The sequence below is a fragment of the Pygocentrus nattereri genome, chromosome 21 (assembly GCF_015220715.1).
Source record: "Pygocentrus nattereri isolate fPygNat1 chromosome 21, fPygNat1.pri, whole genome shotgun sequence".
Classification (NCBI taxonomy): domain Eukaryota; kingdom Metazoa; phylum Chordata; class Actinopteri; order Characiformes; family Serrasalmidae; genus Pygocentrus; species Pygocentrus nattereri.
This window is the reverse complement of record NC_051231.1, coordinates 27,967,357-27,990,316: the sequence shown is the minus strand read 5'-3', so window position 1 is coordinate 27,990,316 and position 22,960 is coordinate 27,967,357. Positions and strand designations below refer to the sequence as shown.

The 22,960-nt window shown below is 40.6% G+C and overlaps 1 protein-coding gene across 1 annotated transcript in view; it reads left to right on the top strand.

The window, feature by feature from the left end:
- Window positions 1–22,960, top strand: part of adamts9 (ADAM metallopeptidase with thrombospondin type 1 motif, 9) — a 108,738-nt gene that overhangs the window by 41,029 nt on the left and 44,749 nt on the right. Inside the window, exons 18-28 of the mRNA XM_037532547.1 lie at window positions 76–205; window positions 1,104–1,230; window positions 1,760–1,970; window positions 3,830–3,994; window positions 5,355–5,516; window positions 8,741–8,860; window positions 11,341–11,448; window positions 11,598–11,765; window positions 14,719–14,967; window positions 18,096–18,257; window positions 19,142–19,318. Coding sequence (XP_037388444.1) covers window positions 76–205; window positions 1,104–1,230; window positions 1,760–1,970; window positions 3,830–3,994; window positions 5,355–5,516; window positions 8,741–8,860; window positions 11,341–11,448; window positions 11,598–11,765; window positions 14,719–14,967; window positions 18,096–18,257; window positions 19,142–19,318 — 1,779 coding nt within the window. The remainder of the gene's footprint in view (window positions 1–75; window positions 206–1,103; window positions 1,231–1,759; window positions 1,971–3,829; window positions 3,995–5,354; window positions 5,517–8,740; window positions 8,861–11,340; window positions 11,449–11,597; window positions 11,766–14,718; window positions 14,968–18,095; window positions 18,258–19,141; window positions 19,319–22,960) is intronic.

Below are 22,960 nucleotides of genomic sequence, written 5' to 3'. Positions count from 1 at the left end.
TCTACAAGTATCAGGTATATATTTGTGTGTTTATTTTTTTACTGATGTAATAATAATTTGTTTCTTTGAGTACAGGTGCTATCTGTAGGTAACCTCTACAATCCAGATGTCAGGTATTCCTATAACATCCCCATAGAGGATAAGACTCAGCGGTTTATCTGGGATGCATATGGCCCGTGGCAGGAGTGTAGCCGCCTGTGCCAAGGTAAGAAGCAATCTTCCAAACTGTATTGTTTATCACATGATGTTTCCTATTTCCACCATTTCCCTGCTCATTATTGCTATTGCCAGTTTATACACACCTTCCAAGCTAAATGATTCGTCAAATTTTGTTTCCTGTTTCAACATTTTCCTAGTTGTTATGTCTACAGCTACTGAGAGCTGTGCTAAACTTTGCGAAGTCAAGTGCTCAGTGCAGACAAAACCCAACTCAGCTTTGATCAGTGTTCTTGGCCATAGAGTTAGGATCAGAATTTGGGTTGTGGTTTGGATTAAGGTTATGAAATGCAGCATAAATCGTGTAGCTAGGCTTTAATACATTTTTGGTTGAAGGTAGCTTTTCAAAATAAGTACGCTTGGAGTCTGCACTATGTTTGCCAGTATCCTGTCGGGGAAGTACTCTGATGGGGTCATTGAGGTCATTGAAAGCAATGAAGCTCTGAACTTACAGTGCAGACAGTCCAAACATCTGGGCTTCAGTTTTCCACCCAGATCTCTGGCCCACCTTCACAGCCTCTTACAGCCAAGTGCTGGAAATCTAATGGTCCAGAGTTAGTGTATGCACCATTACATATACCTCCGCTGATTTAAGAACAGGCCAGAGATATTGCGAGCTATCACTGGGCAAGCTCACTTAAATGGACTTAAAATGAGTTTTGGCTTTGTTGACAGAAGTAATGATGTGGCTATTCATTCATTCATTCATTCATTCATTCATTCATTCATTCATTCTTTCTTTCTTTCTTTCTTTCTTTCTTTCTTTCTTTCTTTCTCTTTCTTTCTTTCTTTCTTTCTTTCTTTCTTTCAGGTATTACCATGTGTATGCATGTCCCTCCTAAAGTAGAGATCTTTATTTTTGCCTTTATTTTTGTTGCACTGCTCAGGTGAACGTAAGAGGAAGATCCTGTGCAGTCGTGAGTCTGACCGCGTGGTGGTTTCAGATCAGAGGTGTCACGGCTCACCTCGACCTGCCGCCATCACAGAATCATGCAACACAGACTGTGAACTCAGGTATTCATCCAGTTAAGCCAAATAAGGTGAACTTTTAAGACCTGTCAGTCACAGTTTGAAATATTTGTCTGAATCTGCCAAGAGAAAAAGTGAGTTAGCAGGTTGGGTTAATTTTGGGTTAATAAAACTTACTAATGAATACTAATACTAATGAAAGTTGAAAGAGCTGGAAACTTAAATTCTGTTGAAGGGCTACATTCATGTTTAGGCACAATTGTGTTGGGCTTCAGTCAGGTTTAGACAGAATTTTGTTGGGTTACAGTCGAGTTTAGACAGACTTCTTGGGTTGCAGTTGGGTTTAGACAGAAATTTGTTGGGTTACAATGGAGTTTAGACAGAGTTTTGTTAGGCTACGCTCAGGTTCAAATGCATCTTTGTTAGGCTGCAGTTGTGTTTAGGAAGAATCTTGATGGATTTCAGTCAAATTCAGACAGAATTTTGTGGGGCCACAGTCAGGTTAGGGCAGACGTTTTTTGCCCTGTTTATTGTGCTGGGTCAGAGGACCATTACATTTTTCTTCATGTGACAGGTGGCACATCGCCCGTAAGAGTGAGTGTACAGCTACATGCGGACTGGGCTACCGCACACTGGAAATCTACTGTGCAAAACACAGCCGAACCGACAGCAAAACCCAGAAGGTTGATGACCGATACTGCAGCAACCAGCGCAAGCCAGATGACAAGGAGGTTTGCCATGGAGACTGTAACCCTGGAGGCTGGGAGTATTCACCTTGGTCAGAGGTGAGGGAGCTAATTTCTGATCAAGCCCTGTCATGTTCCCTGCATAAACCATTCAACTCAGCAGGTCCCTGAACTGGACAAGGATAGCTATAGCAGGACTAATATCCTGAGCATGAATTCCAGCCTTAAAGTACTCTGAAAATCACAGTTAAAGAAATCTATGCTGAATAATGAATTGTTAAATGTTTTATGTTATAACAAAGAAACTGCTAAAAATGGCAAGTATCACCAAACCTCAACACTTATTAAGAACCCTGAATATGCCCCATTACGCCAGTTGTAAATGCCCCCTTGCTGACTTGTTTCTAAACCCCACTCCTTGCCCCACTACCCTGCACTGTGTCTCTATGTTTCAGATGAGAGGAGGCAGAGCAGAAATAAGCGTAATCCCCCAGTTTAACTTCTGTCTTTAAGTCAGCACCAGTGACTCGACTTCACTCGCTCAGATTTGTGTCTTTATCCTCTAGACTTGCCTCAGGGCGATGCTGAAATTGCTGGGTTAGCCGTTTTGCTGATCTAACATTAGCATGTGATGTTAATGAGGATAAGGCTCAAAGTAGCTTAAGCTGACAGCTCCACACACTTAAATATGGGTTCACTGGCTCACATTTGAGTCTTTATCCTCTAAACTTGCTTCAGCGAGTCTTTATTAAGCTGGAATGAATCTGTGTAGTTGTGTTTAAAGCTTTTTAGGCCTTTTTGCTAAGGGAATGCTAGCTTCCTGTGCTAACGAGGATATTGAAGCAAGAGTAGCTAAAGCTAACAGCTAAACACAAAAACGCACAGGTTTACCCACTCATATTTGTGTCTTTATCCACTACACTTGCATCAGTGAGGCTGTATTGAGCTGAAATAAACCTGCATGGTTATATGTGAAGCTGTTTTGGCCTTGTTCGTAAGCTAATGTTAGCTTCTAGTGCTAATGAGGATTTTGAAGTAAGAGTAGCTGAAGCTAACAGTGGTTGGTTAGTGTAGTGGTTAAAACCTCTGCCTTCTACACTGTAGACTGGGGTTCAATCCCCACCTGGGCAAGCTCCCTACACTATACCAATAAGAGTCCTTGGGCAAGACTCCCAACACCGCCTTGGCCTACCTGTGTAAAGTGATCAAATTGTAAATCGCTCTGGATAAGAGCGTAAGCCAAATGCCGTAAATGACCATGACTAACAGCTCCACACAAGTGCACAGTGTTATTTCACTCAAACAGCTAAGCTACATTAGCATAGGCATGTTCTAGTTTTACTATAATGGACTGTGATAGACTCAGGCTTATTTGTGACGAACAAAACTAACCTGCTACTTAGCGTCCCATGAAGCGCTTTTTTGGGATGTACTGAGAAAAGCTGTTTTTAAAGGGGGTCATGTGGTGCTTCTCACATTACTATCAGTCTATGTAGGCAATATAAGCCGTCCAAGAGAAGGTAACCATTTAAGCACATATTTGAGTTGAGAGGTCTATTGCAGGAATATACAGCTTTCCCTTATACCTAAATATATGCTAGTTATGTATATAATTGGGCAAAAAATTCAGGCTTAAGATGACTACTGTTTTTAGCAATGAAGCATGTTGAAATGTGAAACCACATACACAACAACATTCACAAGTATTTAGCAGCTCGACATGATTTGAGGCATGATTTTAGGCTTCTTGGGACTAATTCTTGGTCATATGCTTTCATTACTTGTTAGGTACGTTAGCCTCATAGCTGCAGTACAAAACGAAAGAAGCGACTTCAGACACACAAGAAGTTTTTATGCTGAATTTTCACTTTAGTCGTGGAAAGAGACCAGCAACTCAGCAGTTCCTTCTCCTCCACTGTCGAGCACTGAGTCTTTGTTTATGCATTTGCTTTGTTTAGTGCTCTAAAAGCTGCGGAGGGGGAACACGACGCAGGAGCGCGGTGTGCGGAAAGTCGTCTGAGGATGATGATGATGAGAGCAAATGCAACTCGAGAGACAAGCTTACTGTTCAGCCCTGCAATGAGTTCCTCTGTCCACAGTGGAAGACTGGGGACTGGTCAGAGGTAACACTGGAGCACAACATTCATGATTTCCTAAAGTCTCAGTGCATAGCTAATGTGAAAGTCTGTAGTAAAACCTCATCAAGCACCTATGGTCAACAGTATAGGAAAGCATGGCTTATGTATATATCACTGCTGTCAGATCAAAACCTTTTATCTCCATTTTTCAGTTTTTGACATAATTTGAGAATGCCTGCTGTCCTTTATATTCTGTGTAAATTTGAAGATGAATGGACCAAAAGAAACAGCCCAGAATTACGTGAAAAAAATCTGGTGTCATTGTCTTCACATTAAAAGTACTGTAGGTTTTTTTCCTTCTCCTGTAAAGTTACTATTTTGGAGTTAAGTGGTTTTGGTCCGACAGCAGCGATATGTTACTTTAATTATTTAATATTTGAGGTTTCAATGCTGTGACAGAAAGTGTGTCATATAGCTAAAAACAGTGGTAGCTGTACACTATATGGCCAAAAGTGTGTGAACAGCTCTCTGAATTATTGAGTTCAGATGTTTTAGCCACAACCCTCGCTAGTTGTGTTGCATTGGCAGTAAAATGGGGCATACTTGAGAGCTCTGTCATAGGAAGCCACCTGTGCCACAGTTCACAAAATTTCCTCCCTGCTAAATCTGCCCCAGTCAACTGTAAGTTGTAAAAAAAAGTAGACTATGTAAATTCACAGAGTAGATCACTATGCATCGCGCCTCACTATCTGGCAGTCTGACTGAAGAATCTGGGTTTCTTGAATGGCAGGAGAACGCTATCTGCTGGAATGCATAATGCCAACAGTAAAGTTTGGTTGAGGAGGGCTCATGGGCTGGACTGTTTTTAAAGGTTTAGGCCCCTTAGTTCCAGTTTTAATGCTACATCGTACATCGTAAATACTAAGATAAGACACAGTCCTTCATTTCCAACTTTGTGGTAATATTTTGGGGGAAGGCCCCTGTTCCAGCATGACTATGCCCCTTTGCATCTCCATAAAAACATGGTTTGACAAGTTTGGTGTGGAGGAACACACAGAGCCCTGATGTCAACCCCAAGAGTTCCTCTAACATCATTCTCACCAAAATGCCCTTTTGACTGAATGGGCACTATTTCACACAGACACTCTCAAAAGTGGGGGGCATTAATGCTCATAGTTTCGCAATGTTGTGTCCAATGAGCTGATATAGTTGTGATGGTCAGGTTTCACATATTTTGTCCATATAGTGTATCTTCAAGCTAGAATTTGGACTGTACTTTTGTCCAATTTTATAAATAACGGTGTGTTATACAGTGTCAGAAACCACACAAGCAAGTCTATTTGAGATTACTTAGGAAATTGACATGGTTTGAGCCAACTCTGTTCTGTCTGGGCTCATTTGGCAGTGCCTCGTGACATGTGGAAAGGGCTACAAGCACCGGCAGACGTGGTGTCAGTTTGGGGAGGACCGGCTAGACGACCGTTTCTGCGACTCGTCCAAACCGGAATCAGTGCAAGCATGTCAGCAGCAGGAATGTGCGTCCTGGCAGGTCGGACCCTGGGGACAGGTGAGTACAGCCAGGCATTTTCACTATTTTTTATCAGTTAAATCAGTTTTTTATCAGTATTTTCTAAAGGTGAACTCCAAGTTTTCAACTTTTTAATTGTTTCAAGTGTTGTAAACACAGTAATTCAGGGTGGTTTGATGTGAACTGATTAATTATAAAGCAACTTACTGACAGATTTTTTTACAGTGGTTACAGTGATAAGTCAACCTACATGTGTCATCTGAGTTTTATATGTAATTTTTCATTTTAAATCTCTAACTCAGTAGGCGGTACCACTCTTATAAAGGATTTATGAATGGTTTAAAATTATTAATGGTTATCAATTAGCTTAATATCTAACTAACAAATTATAGAATTAATTACTATAGCATGTAAATACCAAGGGCAACAGTGAGTGTTTATATCATGAATATAAATATTTGAAAAGGCAACAGGTCTAATGCTGACTGATAGACAAAGTAAAATAAGTGAGTTCACTATTTAGCAAGCAACCAATCACAGGTGCCCTTGTTGTTCTTAATGTCTTATGTTTATGCTCTAATTAATAACCATTAGTAAACAGGCCCTTCATAATCCATTTATAAGGGTAGTGTTATTGTGAAATGGCACCTCGTAGGTTTTGCAGACCGCTCTGAATGAGTTATTATTATCTTAATAATATCTTAATAAATTTGGAAAAAAATCACCTCTGAACAAAGACGTCAGAGTTGTGCTGATTGTATGTGAATTTGAAAGTTTCATATCAGCGGTGGTGACATAAAGCCATATAGTATTTGCTATAAAGTTACAAGTGTTGAAGCTGTAAATCTGCCTTCTGTAGATTAACAAGCTGAACACATGCAACAAGAAATCAAGCTTGAAAATCCAGTTGCTTTGTTCATAGCTGTGATTCAGTGAACCTCAACTATTGGGTAATGATTATGTAAGAAAGCTGCTTTGAGCTCTTGTTGCATCTTTGAGGACTGAATATAATTTGGCATAAAATCAATAATATTGCTTTTAATTTATAAGAATCGGTTTATATTTAGTGCATTTTTTATGATAAAGATAGCTATAAAGATAGCTGATGACTGGTCACCATGATCTCCATGAACTTGGCATTAGCAGTGTTAAAGTGATAACTCCTCAGTAAATCAACCATTATACGGCACACTGTCATCTAAAAATCGGACGTGTTGTGTAGTAATAGCTGCTTTTGAGGCCTGTTTATTTTTTATTTTTCATACATATCGGTTTGTCATATGGTGTCAGAAATGACACAAGCAAGTCTGTTTGAGTTCATTTAACTCCGCTTTGAGGTAAATATGCGTGCAGTTTGCATGATGCTAACTAGTGGCTATGATCTGAGCCTTATAACTGGATTAACATTTCTAGGTGGACCGTGAAGTCGTTGTCCAGTGTGAGATACAGTAAGCTGTGTGAAATGTCCTCTGGCGCAGATTGTGGTTTACACTAATAAAGAGCGAAGCCAAAACCAGCATAAACAAGTGGCTGTCTACAGTATCCCATCTGCACATTATGTGCGCATCGTGAGCATAAGCAATTTATATCTGTGGACTACATCTTAAATAGATGAGCTATAGCAGAAAATATCTGCCTCAACCCCAAATATGGAGTGCTGCGATCAAAACCCACAAAGAGAGAGAGCAGAAGCGGCTCTCGGAAGTCCGAAAGTATGACGGAGATTAGATGCTCCTATAGCGTGGAGTAAGCAGTCACTTTAAACGTATGTTTGAAGGCGTTAAATGAAGCTTGTGGAATTCGAGCGGAAAACGACGCCACACAAGCTTGACCTCATTTCACTGAAGTCAATGAGGGGGAAAAGGAGTGGGAGAAAATGGCACAGGTAGATGAAAAGAGAGATGAATGGCTTGTAGTGCTTATCACTTCTTACTGCTCCTGAACCGAGGCTTGTCAAGGGAAACTGCTTTTAATATGTGTTAGTGCAAATGTTTAAAGGCACTTGTAGACTGCGAAGACTCTTTTGGAGTTTTGACTTAACAAAAGGAAGTAATGTGGCTGAATTTTATTGTGCATCAAAATAATGAGATTAATAATAATAATAATAATAATAATAAAAAAATGTTCTTCCTTTGTTAAAGGTCGTACAATAAAAACAGGCTTAACTGAAGAGTAATTTACTATGTTGAGCCTTTAAAAGGTTCCAGAAATAGACTTTGAAACGGCTTCAAATACGCTACAAATCCATAAACACGACCGCCTCACAACAACGGAGTTGTGTATCACTACATCGCTGCACTGCGCTGTTAAGGGAATAATCTTAAACTCTAGTGCTGCTCACATGGACAACCGAGTATATTGATAAAGTAAGAACCTGTTTTTAGTTTAAACTGAGGGGCTGACAACTTATGTTCTTAACCATAACAAAGCTGGTCAGCTAGCTAGCAGGCTAAAAGATAGCTAACAGCCTAAGCAACTCCATCTTTAACATCACAGGCTTGAATTAAAGCACTTACAATATGATTAACTGTAAACCAGCAGTAGAAAAGTCTAAAAATGTCACTCGAATGACTTACACACTTCAAACACCCGTGTTTCAGTCAGAAGTCGCGTCGAACCCAGGCTGAATCCTAAATGACTAAAAGTGTGCTAGCTGTGAAAGTTTAGAAATTCTAGCCTCTACAGCCAAAATATGCATCACTTATCATAGGAGGGGAGTTTTAAGAAAACCCTTCCCGTGATAAACTCTCAGTAATGCACAGCCTCTCGTGGCTTATTGGCTTAATTTATTAGACTTTAAAGATCTTTACACTTTATAAGTAGCTTGAGTACCACCACCTCAGTAATGCTAATTTGTGCTAGCACCTCTATGATCAAATTACCAACAGATTAGCAGATTCATCAAGATTGTCAATTTCTATTAAAATAAATCGGTTTTAATCGAGGAATTGTGAAAGCTATTATAAATTACAAACTAGATGTTTATGTTTTAGTCAGTATTTCATTTTTTGTGGGGGACAAGTTTTCTGTTAAGTTTTCTGTTTTTAGTCTTGTCTTGTTAGCCTTGAGATCTGATGACCACTTTTTTATGAGGCATTCTGGATATTCATTTTATTGGAGTTTATTTCTCAATGGTAAACGTCTTTGTCAGTTACTGCAGAATCGTCTGCAGCTTTCTTCATCATTCTAGGTTTTTTTACGTGTGTATATGCAATAAAGTGAAGGCTGATTTTGAACGATAATTCGTCTCTCTTTCTCTTTAGTGTACCACCACATGTGGTCCTGGCTATCAGATCAGAGCAGTGAAGTGCGTGGTGGGCTCGTACGGCTCCGTCATGGACGACACTGAATGCAATGCTGCGACGCGGCCGACTGACACACAGGTAAGAGATCGCCTGAGTGACTGTGTGTGTGTGTGTGTGTGTGTGTGTGTGTGTGTTGGTCAGTCATTCCTGCTATATACATTATGATTTACCAACTGCCTTAAATCCTTAAGGCCTAGGAGCCCTTTTGTGGGATCATTTCAGTTCCTCACAATGACTCCTCACATCTCTCATAGGAGCGACTGAGGAATAAACCGTAAGACTATTAATTGAGTGAATAAGGCCACAGTTTAAACATCACAAAGCCAAAGCTAACGCTCAGGTGTGAGCACTACGCCCGCTGTTATACAGCATCTTAGAATGATACTCTCAATATATAGAAGGAGACGCATGGGAGGAAGGGAGAAATGGCAAGTTCACGTGAGGTACAGAGAGAAAAGAGAGGGAGAGAAGCAGAGATAGAGAAAGAGAGACAGATAAAGATAGGCAGAGAAGGAAAAAGATAGAGAGGAAGAAAGAAAGGCAGAGAGTGAAAGAGAGAGAGAGGCAGAAAAAAGAAAAGAAAGGCAGAGAGAAAGAGAGACAGTAACAAAAGAGAGGTAGAGAGGCAAAGAAAGAGGTAGAGAGAGGCAGGGAAGGAAAAAGAAAGAAAGGCAGAAAGAGAAAAAGAGGGAGAGAAAGAGAAAGATGCAGAGAAAAAGCGAGAGAGGCAGTGAGAAAAGAGAGACAGAAAAGCAGAGAGATGAGGGGCAGAGAAAAAGAAAAAGAGAGGGGTATAGAAAAAAGAAAGAGGGAGAAAGAGAAAAAGATGCAGAGAGAAAAAGAGCGAGAGAGGCAGTGAGAAAAGAGAGACAGAAAAGCAGAGAGATGAGAGGCAGAGAAAAAGAAAAAGAGAGGGGTATAGAAAAAAGAAAAAAAGGGAGAAAGAGGAAAAAGATGCAGAAAGAAAAAGAGAGAGAGAAGCAGTGAGAAACAAAGAGAGAGGGAGAGGAGCAGAGAGAAAAAAGGCAGAGAGAGAAAGAGACAACAAAAGAGGGCAGGAATGACAGAGTAAGAGATGGGAGAGAGGGAAAAAGAGAAATATAGAGAGAGTAGGAGAAAGAGGGAGGGAGAGGGAATGGGAGAGCGAAAGAGATATGGACAGAGAATAAAAAAGAGAGAAGGAGGAGAGAATGCCTCCCTGTTTTATATCCCCAGCTGTGCTGTAAGATGCAGTGACCCTGATGCAGGTCAGTTTCCCTCCATGTGATTCCAGGCAGTCAAGCATGAAGCCCTGATAAACTGCGGCCCCCAACCATCCTACAAACACTGGAGACATGGAGCTTATCGAGAGAGAGAGAGAGAGAGAGAGAGAGAGAGAGAGAGAGAGAGAGAGAGAGAGAGGTTGAATGAAATTGAAAGTTGTGAAAAGCCTCCAGATGTATCTGAGCACTGTCTGGCCTAATATTCTAATGAGCACACTTGATTGACGTTCCTCTTGACTGGCAGTCTGCTACACCACTCAAGCAGAATTGTCAGAAGCTCAGGATTCATCAACCCAACAATCGTGCACAGGCTCACTTAAGACGGTCGAGCGGCATCAGCTTTGTGATTGGTCAGCAAGCTTGCGCAAGCTTTACTCTGGGATAGGATGACACACTTTACACTGAAAAAATCTGGTAAAGGAGGCACCTTGGAAAGCCACTCTTAGGGCTTACTTTCTATGTGCTTATTGTTCCCACAAGACCAGCATTAACCCAATTAGATACAGTCATCAATCTAGGTTGCCTGGCTATAATGTCTATATCTGAAATTTTAAGTTTTCTTTGGTCCGTATGTTCGCTGAGCTGGCCTGGGCACAATTTGAGGAATTTCCATCATTTTATTTATGAAATTAAATCTCATTATTTTCCTCAGAGCTCATTTTTAACAAAATAGCACAAAATCCAAACTTTTTTTGGATTGTTAATAAAAGTATAAAATTGCATATAATTAGAATTATGGGTACTGTTACATATTCATCACAGGTATAACATTTTAGACCAATCAGAACATGTTATGTGATGTGATCTTATTACTTCAGTGATGTTTTGGCCAAACTAACTACAAACAATACTGTGCACAAGTCAGAGAGCCCTTCATTTCTTTAATTTCCAGTCAAAAAGTTGCTTGTTTTCCAGAGATATTTCTGAGGACATTAAATATAAGACAATTCGCTCATAAGGAAGGAGAAAAATGGCATAAAAAACATAAAATTAACATGATGATGATTTCCATTTAGTAAAAGTTTAAAAAAAGAGAGAAAGCAAGCGAGACACTTCACTACTGCTGGTGACATTAACATATAGCATTTGCCTTGGATGTAGCTTAGCTGGATACTTGGTGCTTAGCATCAACTCAGAGTTCTCTCTCTCTCTCTCTCGCTCTCTCTCTCTCTCTCTCTCTCTCTCTCTGCCTCTCTCTCTCTCTCTCTCTCTCTCTCTCTCTCTCTCTCTCTCTCTCTCGCTCTCTCTCTCTCTCTCTCTCTCTCTCTCTGCCTCTCTCTCTCTCTGTCTATGCAGGACTGTGAAATCTCTCAGTGTCCCGTCACCCATCCTGTTTCTCCGGAGACAAAGGTGGCACCTCATCCTGGCCATAAAACACAGTGGCGCTTTGGTTCATGGACTCAGGTACTACACTTGCTCCAGTGTGTCTTAAATGTTATAAAAGACTGATATAAAAAATGAAATATCAATCGTTGTTATAATTGTTGTATACAGTGCACATGTAAAGTGAATGAGATCATATAAATGAAGTCATGTGTCTTTCTCTGCCACAGTGTAGCGCCACCTGCGGGAAGGGCATGCGAATGCGCTATGTGAGCTGCCGTGACAACCAGGGTGGTGTGGCAGAAGACTCGGCCTGTGCTCACCTGCCCAAACCCCCAGCCCGAGAGGTCTGCTCTGTAGGGGCCTGTGGTCAGTGGAAGGCCTTAGAATGGACTCAGGTACATCATCCTTGCTTTTACCCTTTAATGTAAATTTATATTTTACATGTATGTAACTTGGTGATATATGACTGAAGTGCCCTTGAGCAAGGCACATAACCCCCAATTGCTCCCCAGGTGCCGTGGATAATGCCACCCACCACTCCAGGCAGGTGTGCTCACTGCCCTCTAGTGTGTGTGCATGTATGTGGGTGTTTCAGTGCATGGATGGATTAAATGCAGAGATGTAATTCCTCTGTGTGCAAAACACAGTTGGCCAATGGTTCTGAATTCTGATCTCTGTATTCTGTATTCAGTCATATGACTTCATTGTGGCTTAACATTTCCAAAATCTAGTGTTGAACTCTGACTTTTAGAGCTAGGCCATCACTTAAGGTCATAAATGTCAAATCTCAGTCAAAAATGATAAAAAACACCTTTGTAATAATGCTACCTTCTGCTAGCACACCTATGGGATTCCCAATAGTATGTGAGCACAAAGATAAAGCTGGTGCGCTATTTCAGGCTGTTCTAGATTAAACACATTTAAGACAATATAAAAGTTTTACATCTTCATTGTAAGCCCTCTTGCTTGTTTTCATTCCTAACAACTAACTGAAACCTGTTTATTCTATGGCTCGTATTTGCACTCTTTGTGACATATCTAGAACTTCCAAAAGGTCTTAAGACTAAAAAATCTAACATGAAATGCCTTCATTTCAGCTCCTGAAGGCCTAAACAATGGGAGAGCATGCATGGCTGTATCTACCTAGATACCACGGGTTAAAGAATTCCTGATTGGACAGTTTTCTGTTTTAAGACTTCAACCCCTTTGTTTACAACCAAACCTTATGAAATTGCAGTATTACTACAGTACTTGTAGAGTTTGGCAACAAAAGTGCTGATTATATTCAGCAAAAATGAACTAAATGTACTGACATTTCCCAGATGTCATAAGGCCTTCTGTAAAACCTAATTGTTCAGTCAGGCTTGACCAAAATGGGACTGTACAGAAGGTCTCCTCCATGAGAATCAATGACTTGACAAATCTGATTAGACACCTTAAAATGTGCATGTTGGCATTTAACGTTCACTTGTTTTACAGGAGAGTTTGTTTTGCTTACACTAGCACTCATAAGGCTGTAGAGAAGAGTTGTGCTGAATCATTAGAAAGCTTTGTGGTAGGGCGATATGATGTGATGTGAGAGGTTTGGGTATGTGTGTTTAAATGCTGAGAGGGAGTAGGATAGAGGTGTTTACAGATGTTTCCCATCAGAACGAGAGCTGCGCTTATGCTCCCACTCCCCCACACACACACATACACATACACGCACACCCGGGACAGGGGAGGGTCCCCCTGTTATTTATGTCAGAGATACTTAGTGTAGTGCTGCAGGAAGACATTCATTTCAAAGCCACAGAGACACCACCAACACAAAATCACTACAGCTAAATGCTCTCTGTAAAGAACCCTAATAGGATTTCAGTCATTAATTTATTGAAGTCACACTGAAGTTTTCAGAATATGTTTTTAGGATGGGGATCATTTCTGTTACTGTGGTTTTAAGAGTTCTCATGTCAGCAGAGGGGAGCCCTTAGAGCCTTCTAGGCCTTCAGAGAAGCCCTAATGATTTCTGGAAACTAAAACATGTCTGTCATTTTTATTCAATAGAGTCATGCTTGTATTTAAGCTCTGTAAGTATTACAGTAGTGCTGCCGGATTTTTTGTGAAGTTCTGGATGGAAACAAAAAAGGCCCATGGAAAATTGGCTAATCAGTGAGCTCTCCTATTGGTTAAGACTTCAGGAGCTGACGAAAAGCCATAACGCTAACATTGTCAGCTGTCAGCATAATTATGACGTGACAACTGTGTCAACCAATCACGTTTTGAAATCGAAGGCAGAATGGACAGAATGGACGCATCAGAATGTGTTTGTGTGAATCGCTGTTAGCTTAGAGCTAACAAACTGCTAGACTCCTATGGGGATGCTAGCAGAAGTTAGCATTATCGTTGAGGTGCTTTTTTCACATTTATGGCCCAAATTGAAGGCCTATCTCTAATAGTCACGGTTCACCACTACACATCAGTCTGTGCAGACTGAAAGACTCTGAAGTTCAGATCTAGACAGGATCCACAGTGTTTGCAATATGGGTCATCTATATCACGCTAATCCCGGGAGGTGTAGTTGTTGTATTCATTGTGCTCTATTTCTTTTGCTTTTTCTAAATATTTACGTACTGATATTGGCACCGTCCCAAAATTCCCATATCGGCGTATCCCTAAACTATACCGTATGAGAAACTGCATCACAATTTGCTAAAATATGATATGTTGTATTGTTACATCCTCTCTGAATTTCACTCTCTGAAATCTGAAAAGGCCAGTTTTTTTTCTTTTTTAATACCAAATGTAACATGCGTGAAGAACTGCCGCAGCGGTTCACACGGCTGTGGCCCCTGGTAATGGCCAAGGACAAGGCCAAGTTCTCAGACAGTGATGGAGGATTTTGGGTCAGTGGATCAGTTCCCAAACTGCACCCTGCTACAACTTCCTCTGGGGTGTTTCACACAGCAGGATTTCTCAGTAAGCTGGATAACTGTGAGTGTTGTCAGACAGCAGCATCCCTCAGCTCTCTTCTTTGGACAGGCTTGACTTTTAGGTTCAAAACTGAGAAAGTCCTGCTTTGTTAAACACCACCTACATTGCTAATTTAAACTGTCCCTAACGTGATTGGATGAACTGCTGAGCGAAGCAGATGGCGTATGAGGACAGTTGCAAGTACATCATGTTTACAGATGTTATCGAATAGTGTGAATTAAGGTGGGTTAAGTATGTCACTGTGGGAGGTTCTGAAAGAATGTATAGCATTGCATGCCTAGATATTTGTTTGTGTTCGTTTATATAGTGTGTGTAGAGCTTTTGTGTACATGTTATAAGTGTTTATTAACACTATGCATTCATGTGTGTGTGCAGTGCTCCGTTTCATGCGGTCAGGGCAAAGCCACTCGGCAGGTGCTGTGCGTGAACTTCAGTGACCAGGACCAGGTGGTGGACATGAGCGAGTGCGACCCCGATGATCGTCCCGCGACGGAGCAGGAGTGCAACATGGCCCAGTGTCCGTCCGTTCCCAGCTCGGAACCCCGTAGAAGAGTCTCGCCCATTGGCCGAGCAGACCGAAACAGAGGGCACCCGCACCAGTGGAGGACTGGACCATGGGGAGCGGTCAGTATTAAGTCAGATTTTCAGTACATGCACAGAGTTGGAAAGATTAATGAGACTCAAGGTCTCAATAGTGGCAGGAGTGTCCAATTCTAGCCTGAGAAAGACAGAAGACATACGTTAAGCTCAAAATGAGAGTTTGTCTAATTTTATCTATTCTTTTGTTCAGTTTTATAGATAAGAGTGTGTCATACAGTGTGGTAACTACATAAACAAGTCTATTTGAGATTGCTTAACAACTCACGGGAAGTGCTAACTGGAGTTGTATAAGCTTCAGTTACTTATCTACATTAGCCTTATATATCCCGTAAAATTAAAGAGGCAAAATTTAGACTCCAGACATGCCGTGGCTGATCAAATACATTTACAGTAGTGGTCACCAACTCTGGATGAACCTAGTTGCAACCACAATCTGCTGCACCTGCTCCAGCTAATTACCTGCTTCCTAGGTCCCTGACTGGCTGGAGTAAATGCTTTGGTGTGAATTAAGAGGTCCAGGCAGATTATTAGAACTTTGGGTCGAACTAAACTCTGCAGGATCTCCGTGAGGAGGGCTGGTGACCACTGATGTAGGGTAGAAAGAACCTTTTTATCCACAGTTTTTCTGAAAGCCCAGTGGGGGCTGCCATGATGCCTCACTACTTCTGTCTACCAGTTTTGGGTTTCTGGTCATGCTCAAATTTCCATAGTGCTAACCAGACAAAATAAATTGTCTCTCAATCGGACTACGTGATGAAAACATGAGATGTACGTGGAAGTATGTGCTTCAAACACAAGCAGATCCATAAACACTGTCCATGCCCTGCATGCTATGCATTCCATTCCATGCCAAAGAAGAAAGAAAGGAAGCAAGTGTGGCTTGCAGCTTTAAAATATCCCCCAAAGAGACCACATGTTGGCTCATCAAAATAGTATGTATTGCAAACAGAACATATCTGAGCTTAGCTGTAGCTTCCACAAGACAGCTGCTGCGAGGCTACAGGTCTTCCCCAGCCCTGCAACACACCAGCAACCCACGGTCTCGCCCACTCCACTTTCTCTCTTGGCTGAAGCTCCGACTCGGCTCTACCTCAGTATTCAAAAAAAGAAAGGTGCTGTGTTTGCTATACAGGTATTGCAAATTGTATGCCTCTGTGCTTTTATAGTTCTATAGTTGTTTACTGTCAAAATACAGTGACCACAACTTATTAAAATGTCGTTATTAAGCAACCACCTACTATTTTTATAGTATCTGTTGATTTTCATTACAAGAGGATAAAAAACAGCAGGGCACATCCATTATTTTACTAGTTCGGAATGGAAACACTGTAACCAGCAACCTAAAATTGGCCTCACCGGACTAATTTAAGTTCAGGATCTGTTATCAGATTAACTAGCACACTGTGTTGGCTCTCTCGCTGCGAAATGTTGTGACTCCCTGTGAAAACCTCTTCCACCTCTCCACAAAGATGGCCGTGCCAAAATAAAAGAGAGATTTGCTGTTGACTTGCTTGCTCACCTATGATGAACATTCAGTTCACTTCCAGTTTTGTAAGTCATACAAATATATTCCGTCGACATTATTGAAGAATAAAAAAGCGCAGTTGAGTTGACGAACCTCGAAAAGACCGAATTTGCCTTGTATGGCTGTTGTGAAAAAGAGTTCGCAACTCCGACAATCTGGTGTTACCGCTGTAGTAGAGACAGAGCCTGGCAGGACGCAGTGAGTTAAACTGCTGCCATTGTTGCTTCAATGCTAGTTCCTAAAGTCTTTTTTAACAGGTAGCACCTTAGCCATGCACTGTGGTGTTTTTAAGAGGCTGCATGCATCTAATAGTCTAATAGATCTAAAAGTAATTTCTAATAGTCTTTCCTTCATTTTTGGTATTTGCTGAAGTGTCGGGCTCACTACAGTAAAGTCACTGAACTCTGGGGTTGTATATCTTCATGCTTTGAGGGTTTTTGCTCTATGGAACCTCCAGATGGAGTGGGTAGTATCAAGTCTTTGAGAGCAGATCACTCATGAGGAGCACAGAGATACTTTAATTCAACATTGTATGCACACATTGTTTCGTAATTCTACATCTTTCCACTGTCAATGGACAGTAACAGGGCAGTGGCCGCATTACGAGAGAGACAGTGAGTCGTCAGCGTTTCCTCTTTTCAGATAAAGACCATTGTCTCCTTTATAGTCCTTGACATCTGGATTTATAAATACTTGATTCAAAGGTATTCTTAGTAGCCAAAAAAGCTTGTGCTCCCTCTGTGAGCTCATGATTTCCTCTGCTAAGGGGATGCTGCATGAGCTGGAATTAGAAAAGTTATTTTGGGTGATGTTTCTAGTGAGACTGATGTTTATATCTGGAGTCAAACGATGTGGGTAAACATATAGGTTATTTCATTGTGATCTCTTCCTTCGGATAATCGCTTCATATCCAGGTTATCTGATATAAGTAAATTTAAGAAGTCACCCAATTGGGTTACTTTAGGTCAAGTGTCAACATGAATTAATTACAAAATCAGACCAATGAATGAAGCAACTCACACCAGTGGAAGCAATATATTTATATCACTGTTGTTGGGGAAAAAAACCTTATATCTCCATTTTGCTCGTTTTTCAGTTTTTGACATAATTTGAAAATGCCTGTTGGTGATTACATTGTTTGTAAATTTCATGATGAATGGACTAAAAGAAACCACCCAAAAAGACTTGGAAAAAGGCTGGTTCCATTGACTTACATTAAAAGAAAGGTGGGTTTTTTTCTTCTCCTGTAAAGTTACTGTTTTGGAGATATGAGGTTTTCTTCCAGCAACGATATATTTGTTACATTAATAGCTAAGTAAGCTACGGATTTATTTTGCTGATTTACTAATAAAATTTAAATAAATGGCAAATAACTGAACAATAACAAGCTATTTTTATTAACTATTTACTTATATTTTATTCTAAAATGCAAAAACACACTAGAACTTCATTAACAAAGAACTTATATTTACTTCATTAAAACATCTGATGATATTTTGCAGCCGCACAGTTTAATATGCTGATGATTCCTCATTTTATATATATATATATGTATATATATCAACATTTTTTGACTGGATGTGTTGGAGGCTGCACGTGTCTCACGTTTCTGCGTTACCCTCTACAGTGCTCGAGCACGTGTGCCGGTGGATTCCAGCGCCGTGTGGTGGTTTGCCAGGATGAGAACGGCTATCCTGCTAACAACTGCGATGAGAGTATTCAGCCTATAGAGCAGCGCTCTTGTGAGTCCGGACCCTGTCCACAGTGGGTGTACGGCAGCTGGAGCGAGGTATGACACACACTAGCCTTAATTTCACAAGCGTTTGCCTGAGTCAAGCGAGTCAGCTGAGGGCAAGTCCGAGTCGAGTGGCGGATCACTCCAAAGCTAGTCAAAGTCCAAGCTGAGTTGTGAGTCATTTAGGGAGCAAGTCTGAATTAAGTTATGAGTCACTTAAGAAGAAGTTCAAGTTGTGTTGTGAGTCAGTCGGAGCAAATCCGACTGGAGTTGTGAATCAGTTAATCAGTTTGTCTGTGTCAAATTGTGAGTCAGTTAAGAGCAAGTTTGAGTTAAGTTCCAAGTCAGATTGAGACTAGTCTAAGTCGAGTTGCGAGTCAGTTAAGGGCAAGTCCTAGTCAAATTACAAGTCAGTCAAGAACTAGAACAGGCCAAATTGCAAGCCTGTTAAGGGGAAGTCTGAGATGAGTTGTGAGTCTGTCAAGAGCTGGTCTGAGTTGCAAGTCGCTTAAGGGGAAGTCAAAGTAAAGTTGCGAGTCAGTTAAGGGCAAGTCCGAGTCGAGTTGCAGTTCTTTCAAGAGCTAATTTGATTCAAGTTGAGAGTCAATCAAGAGCAAGAGCATCAGATTTGAGTTACACATCAGTTAAGAAGTCCAAGTTGAGTTGTAAGTCAGTCAACATGAAACGCAAGTGCAACTTATGTTGCTGACTCAAGTCAGCATCTCTTGTGTACATACAGTCTGGTGTATGGTTTGGTTTGAGGGCTTTTTCATCCTGTCAGAAGTAGATCTGACAGTTACATGAAGCTTTTCTGTACATAAATAGCTCCATACTTCTGTTTGCTATTTGAACGTACAAACACAGTAGCTAAGCCTCCAACTTGCTTCTCTCTCTCTCTCTCTCTCTCTCTCTCTCTCTCTCTCTCTCTCTCTCTGCAGTGTTCGAAGCCCTGCGGTGGGGGAATAAAGACGCGGCTGGTGGCCTGTCAGCGGCCCAACGGGGAGCGCTTTAACGACCTGAGCTGTGAAATTCTTGACAAACCGCCGGACCGAGAACAGTGCAACACGCAGTCCTGCTCGGCCAATCCGCACTGGAGCACGGACCCGTGGAGCTCGGTACGCCCGTAACCCTTCCCTCTTTTGTTCTCACCCCCCTCCTTTTTACCACCCTTAATCTTCAGCACACATGGAGCTCACGCTAAAACCGTAGCATGACAGAAGCCAAAAGAGCCGAATCAACTGATCTCTAAGTGTCTGATTTAGCTGCTTTAGCCTTTGGTGACTGCTCCATAAAAACATACCAAACCCTTGAAGACGTGCCGAGTAGTCAACTAAAGCTTTGAGCGGATGCTTCCGCAGAAGGATATTAATAATTCAGGACGAATTTAATCTTAGAAACTAAAATTTTAGATCTAAAAGTTTGTAGTTAGTTTATTTTTCTAATTTATTACATAAGAAATGCTGTTTTTTTTATGTGTACAGCACACTAGAGCATTAATCACTACATGTCTTCCCTAATTCATAAATGTATGTAGCACATTCGCAGTTGGTGTTTTATGGTTTTATGTTTTTTTTTTGTATATGAGGACTTTTCAAGGGGCTTTTCGGTGCCGGCCATCATGGTAAACGTCCCACAAGCTGACAGCACAAAAGCTAACATGTTTTATCCATAAACACAAGTATAACAAGACCATGATGAAAAGGCACCGAGGATTAGCATTGTATAGTTATTGTATTTACTGAAGATGTATACATTAGTTGCATTTCTGTATTGGATCTTTTCTTTGTTTTTCATTTTCTGAGTGTTTTTAAACTGAGGCAGAAGTGTCTGCAGCAGTATTTCACTTTGTCACCGCCCTCTCCGGTGTGGGTTTATTTTCCAAACCCACTGCATTTGATTATCTATGGCACATTTCACAAAACAGTGGTGCTTTATATGTATGAATATGCTGGTTATTTCTTTTGCATCTTCTGTATTAGCTTGTAACAGGTTTGGGTCGCCGTAATTCACGTGAACGATATGCTCTCTTGACTTTCAGCTCACAACCGTACCTCAGCCAGCCATTAACATATGAATTTTTTAATGGTGCTTTCTTGAAACAAGGGAGACTTGATCTAAGGATACATATATATGTATAGCGCTATAGGTTGTTTTTTTATGTGTATATTTAAGATTACTTGAGGAACGTATAGATTTAAGGCTTTACAATAATCATTTTAATAGTTTTACGGTATTTTTTTATTATATTTTTTTAAACAGCCGTTCAGTTCCGTGATCTATTTTCAGTCACTGTTAGTGGAAATTGATCTGTACGCTATCAAAATTTTGTTTCTAGCCAAAGTTCGTTTATCAAAGAAAAGCTACAGGGAGGCCGATTAGTTTAAAGTCCCAAGAACTCCTTCTCTTGGCCAGTCATCAGCGTCTACCTCATTCTCAGTTAACCGTCCCCCCTTCACTCCATCCCCTTTCTCTAGCCTCCCCTCATCTGGATGGCCTTTTGTTAGTACCTTCTAAGTTTAATATTCACATCATATCGTTATCTGCTTAGCATTTGGGTCCAATCTCAGGTTTCATTTGAAACTTTGAACATGGCTAACGAATGAAAGCATCAGCATAGTTTCTGCGTAAGTTGGCTTGTTGGCTCCCTTTAATAATGTTCGCATCATCCTCGTCGTATTATTAGCTGCTTCTTTAGCATTTGGGACCAGTCTCTCAGGTGCAGATTAAAGGAATTCTTCGTTGACAGTGCCAGCAGTGGGTGAATGCTAGCGGGGATGAGCAGGCATGTTCACATCGGTGTCGTTTTTGCGTAGTTGTTTTAATCATATTCATTTACACCAACGCTACAAAAAATGAAAGCTTGGCAAGTGAAACATCTTAACAGGACAGCATTTATATACAATATACAGCTTATATACAATACTGCATAAATTCATGCTCTTTCACTACAGTACCCAGCATGCATTTCTTAAATCTAAAAGCAAATATGTCGTACATTTGGGAATCCTCACAAAGATAAAGACATTTTGACTAAAGGCCAATCAGATGGCTTCCTTGCAGTAACATTACCCACCTGGCTTCCTTCTGCATTGGCCAACAGAAAACAAACAAACAAACAACATGTAAAACAACCAAGAATCGGCCCCAAAATGTTTGTAGTTGTTCAAAAGTTCCTCCAACTTTCAAGATACATCATGAGGAGGGGGGTTTCTAGTCTTTAAACCTGGCAACAGATATAGAGGCTTAAGTATGTTTAATATATATATGTAGTATAAGGAAACTAAATACTAAATCAGATTATTTAGTTACACATTTTTAATTAGTTTTTAAGTCATTTTATCTAGTGAACATATGTGTCTTATCCTACTGGAGCTAATTTTGCTCATTTCTTGAAACAAGAAAAATGATCTGCCAATTCACTAAAACACTTTCACTGTATAAAATTACTTACCACAAAAACAAGAGTTAGAAACAGGCTGAATGATCTCATAATATTCTAGCAAAGAAGGGCCTGAGTTTGATTCCCCAGTCGGGTAACCACGATACTTTTTCTGTGGGGGTGTGTTCTCCCTGTGTCTGTCTGCGTGGGTTTCCTCCCACAGTCTAAAGACATGCAGTCAGGCCAATTGGAGCTACTACATTGCCCCTAATGTGTGAATGTATATGTCTGTCTGTCTGCCCTGTGAGGGACTGGCATCCTGTCCAGGGTATTTCTTGCCTTCCGTTCAAGAGGATAAGTGGCTTAGAAAACACGTGCGTGAAATTGAAGTATAATATAATATAATATAATATAATATAATACGCACACACACACACACACACACGTTCTAAGCCGCTTCTCCCTCAGGGTCCCAGGGGGGTGCTGGAGCCTATCCCAGCAGTCATCGGGAGGAAGGCAGGATACACCCTGGACAGGTCTAATCTAATCTAATATAATATAATAACATAACATAATATAGATGCTGTCCAAAGAACATCTTTTTTTGGATTTTCATTTTTCTCCATCATTTAAACTTTTCTCTGAAAATGTCATGATCAGTGGTCCAATAGAAATTCTCCAAAATACATTAGAAGTCCTGAACGTTTTTGCTTTTTCCTGAGAAGTTGCCATTGGTTCTTTTTCTTTGGACAGCATTGATATATTGACTCGATTTGAGATGCTTTCACTTGCCAAGATATTGTTTTGTGGTGTAGATATAAAAGCTTAAACGCAGCTTCTCAGCTTAAGATCTCAGACTGTGCACAAGTTCTAAAACCTATTCCTGAAAGCTATTTGGGTAGAAGTTCTACACAAAAATCCCAGAATTAATCAATATTCTTGCCATTTCTCCTGATTAGAACTACAACATGCTGATATTGAGTAGTCACCTCGAGTCGTGTGCAAAAGTCTGGGCGCTTCAACTTTCTTGTTTTGTTACAACAGTAGCAAACATGCTAGACTGCCAGTATGGAATAACGTTACTGTGGAACATAAAATGAGGCCCGAGCAAAAGCTATGGCACATTTTAAGTGATATATGTGATTCATTCACCAAATAAATCGAAGTTGTACACTAAAATTTGCAGGTAAATTGCTCCCTGTAGAGGACATTTTAACTTATTTTCACTTAGAAAAATGTCAAAACGTCGTTTGATTGGGGGTGCTCAAACTTTTGCATACAACTGTATGTGTGATCAGTTGTAGTTTCCAAATTTGAAGAGTACCAGGAGTTCCAGAGCCAGATGCATCCAATTCATGTGGTTTCTGTTTTTCATGTG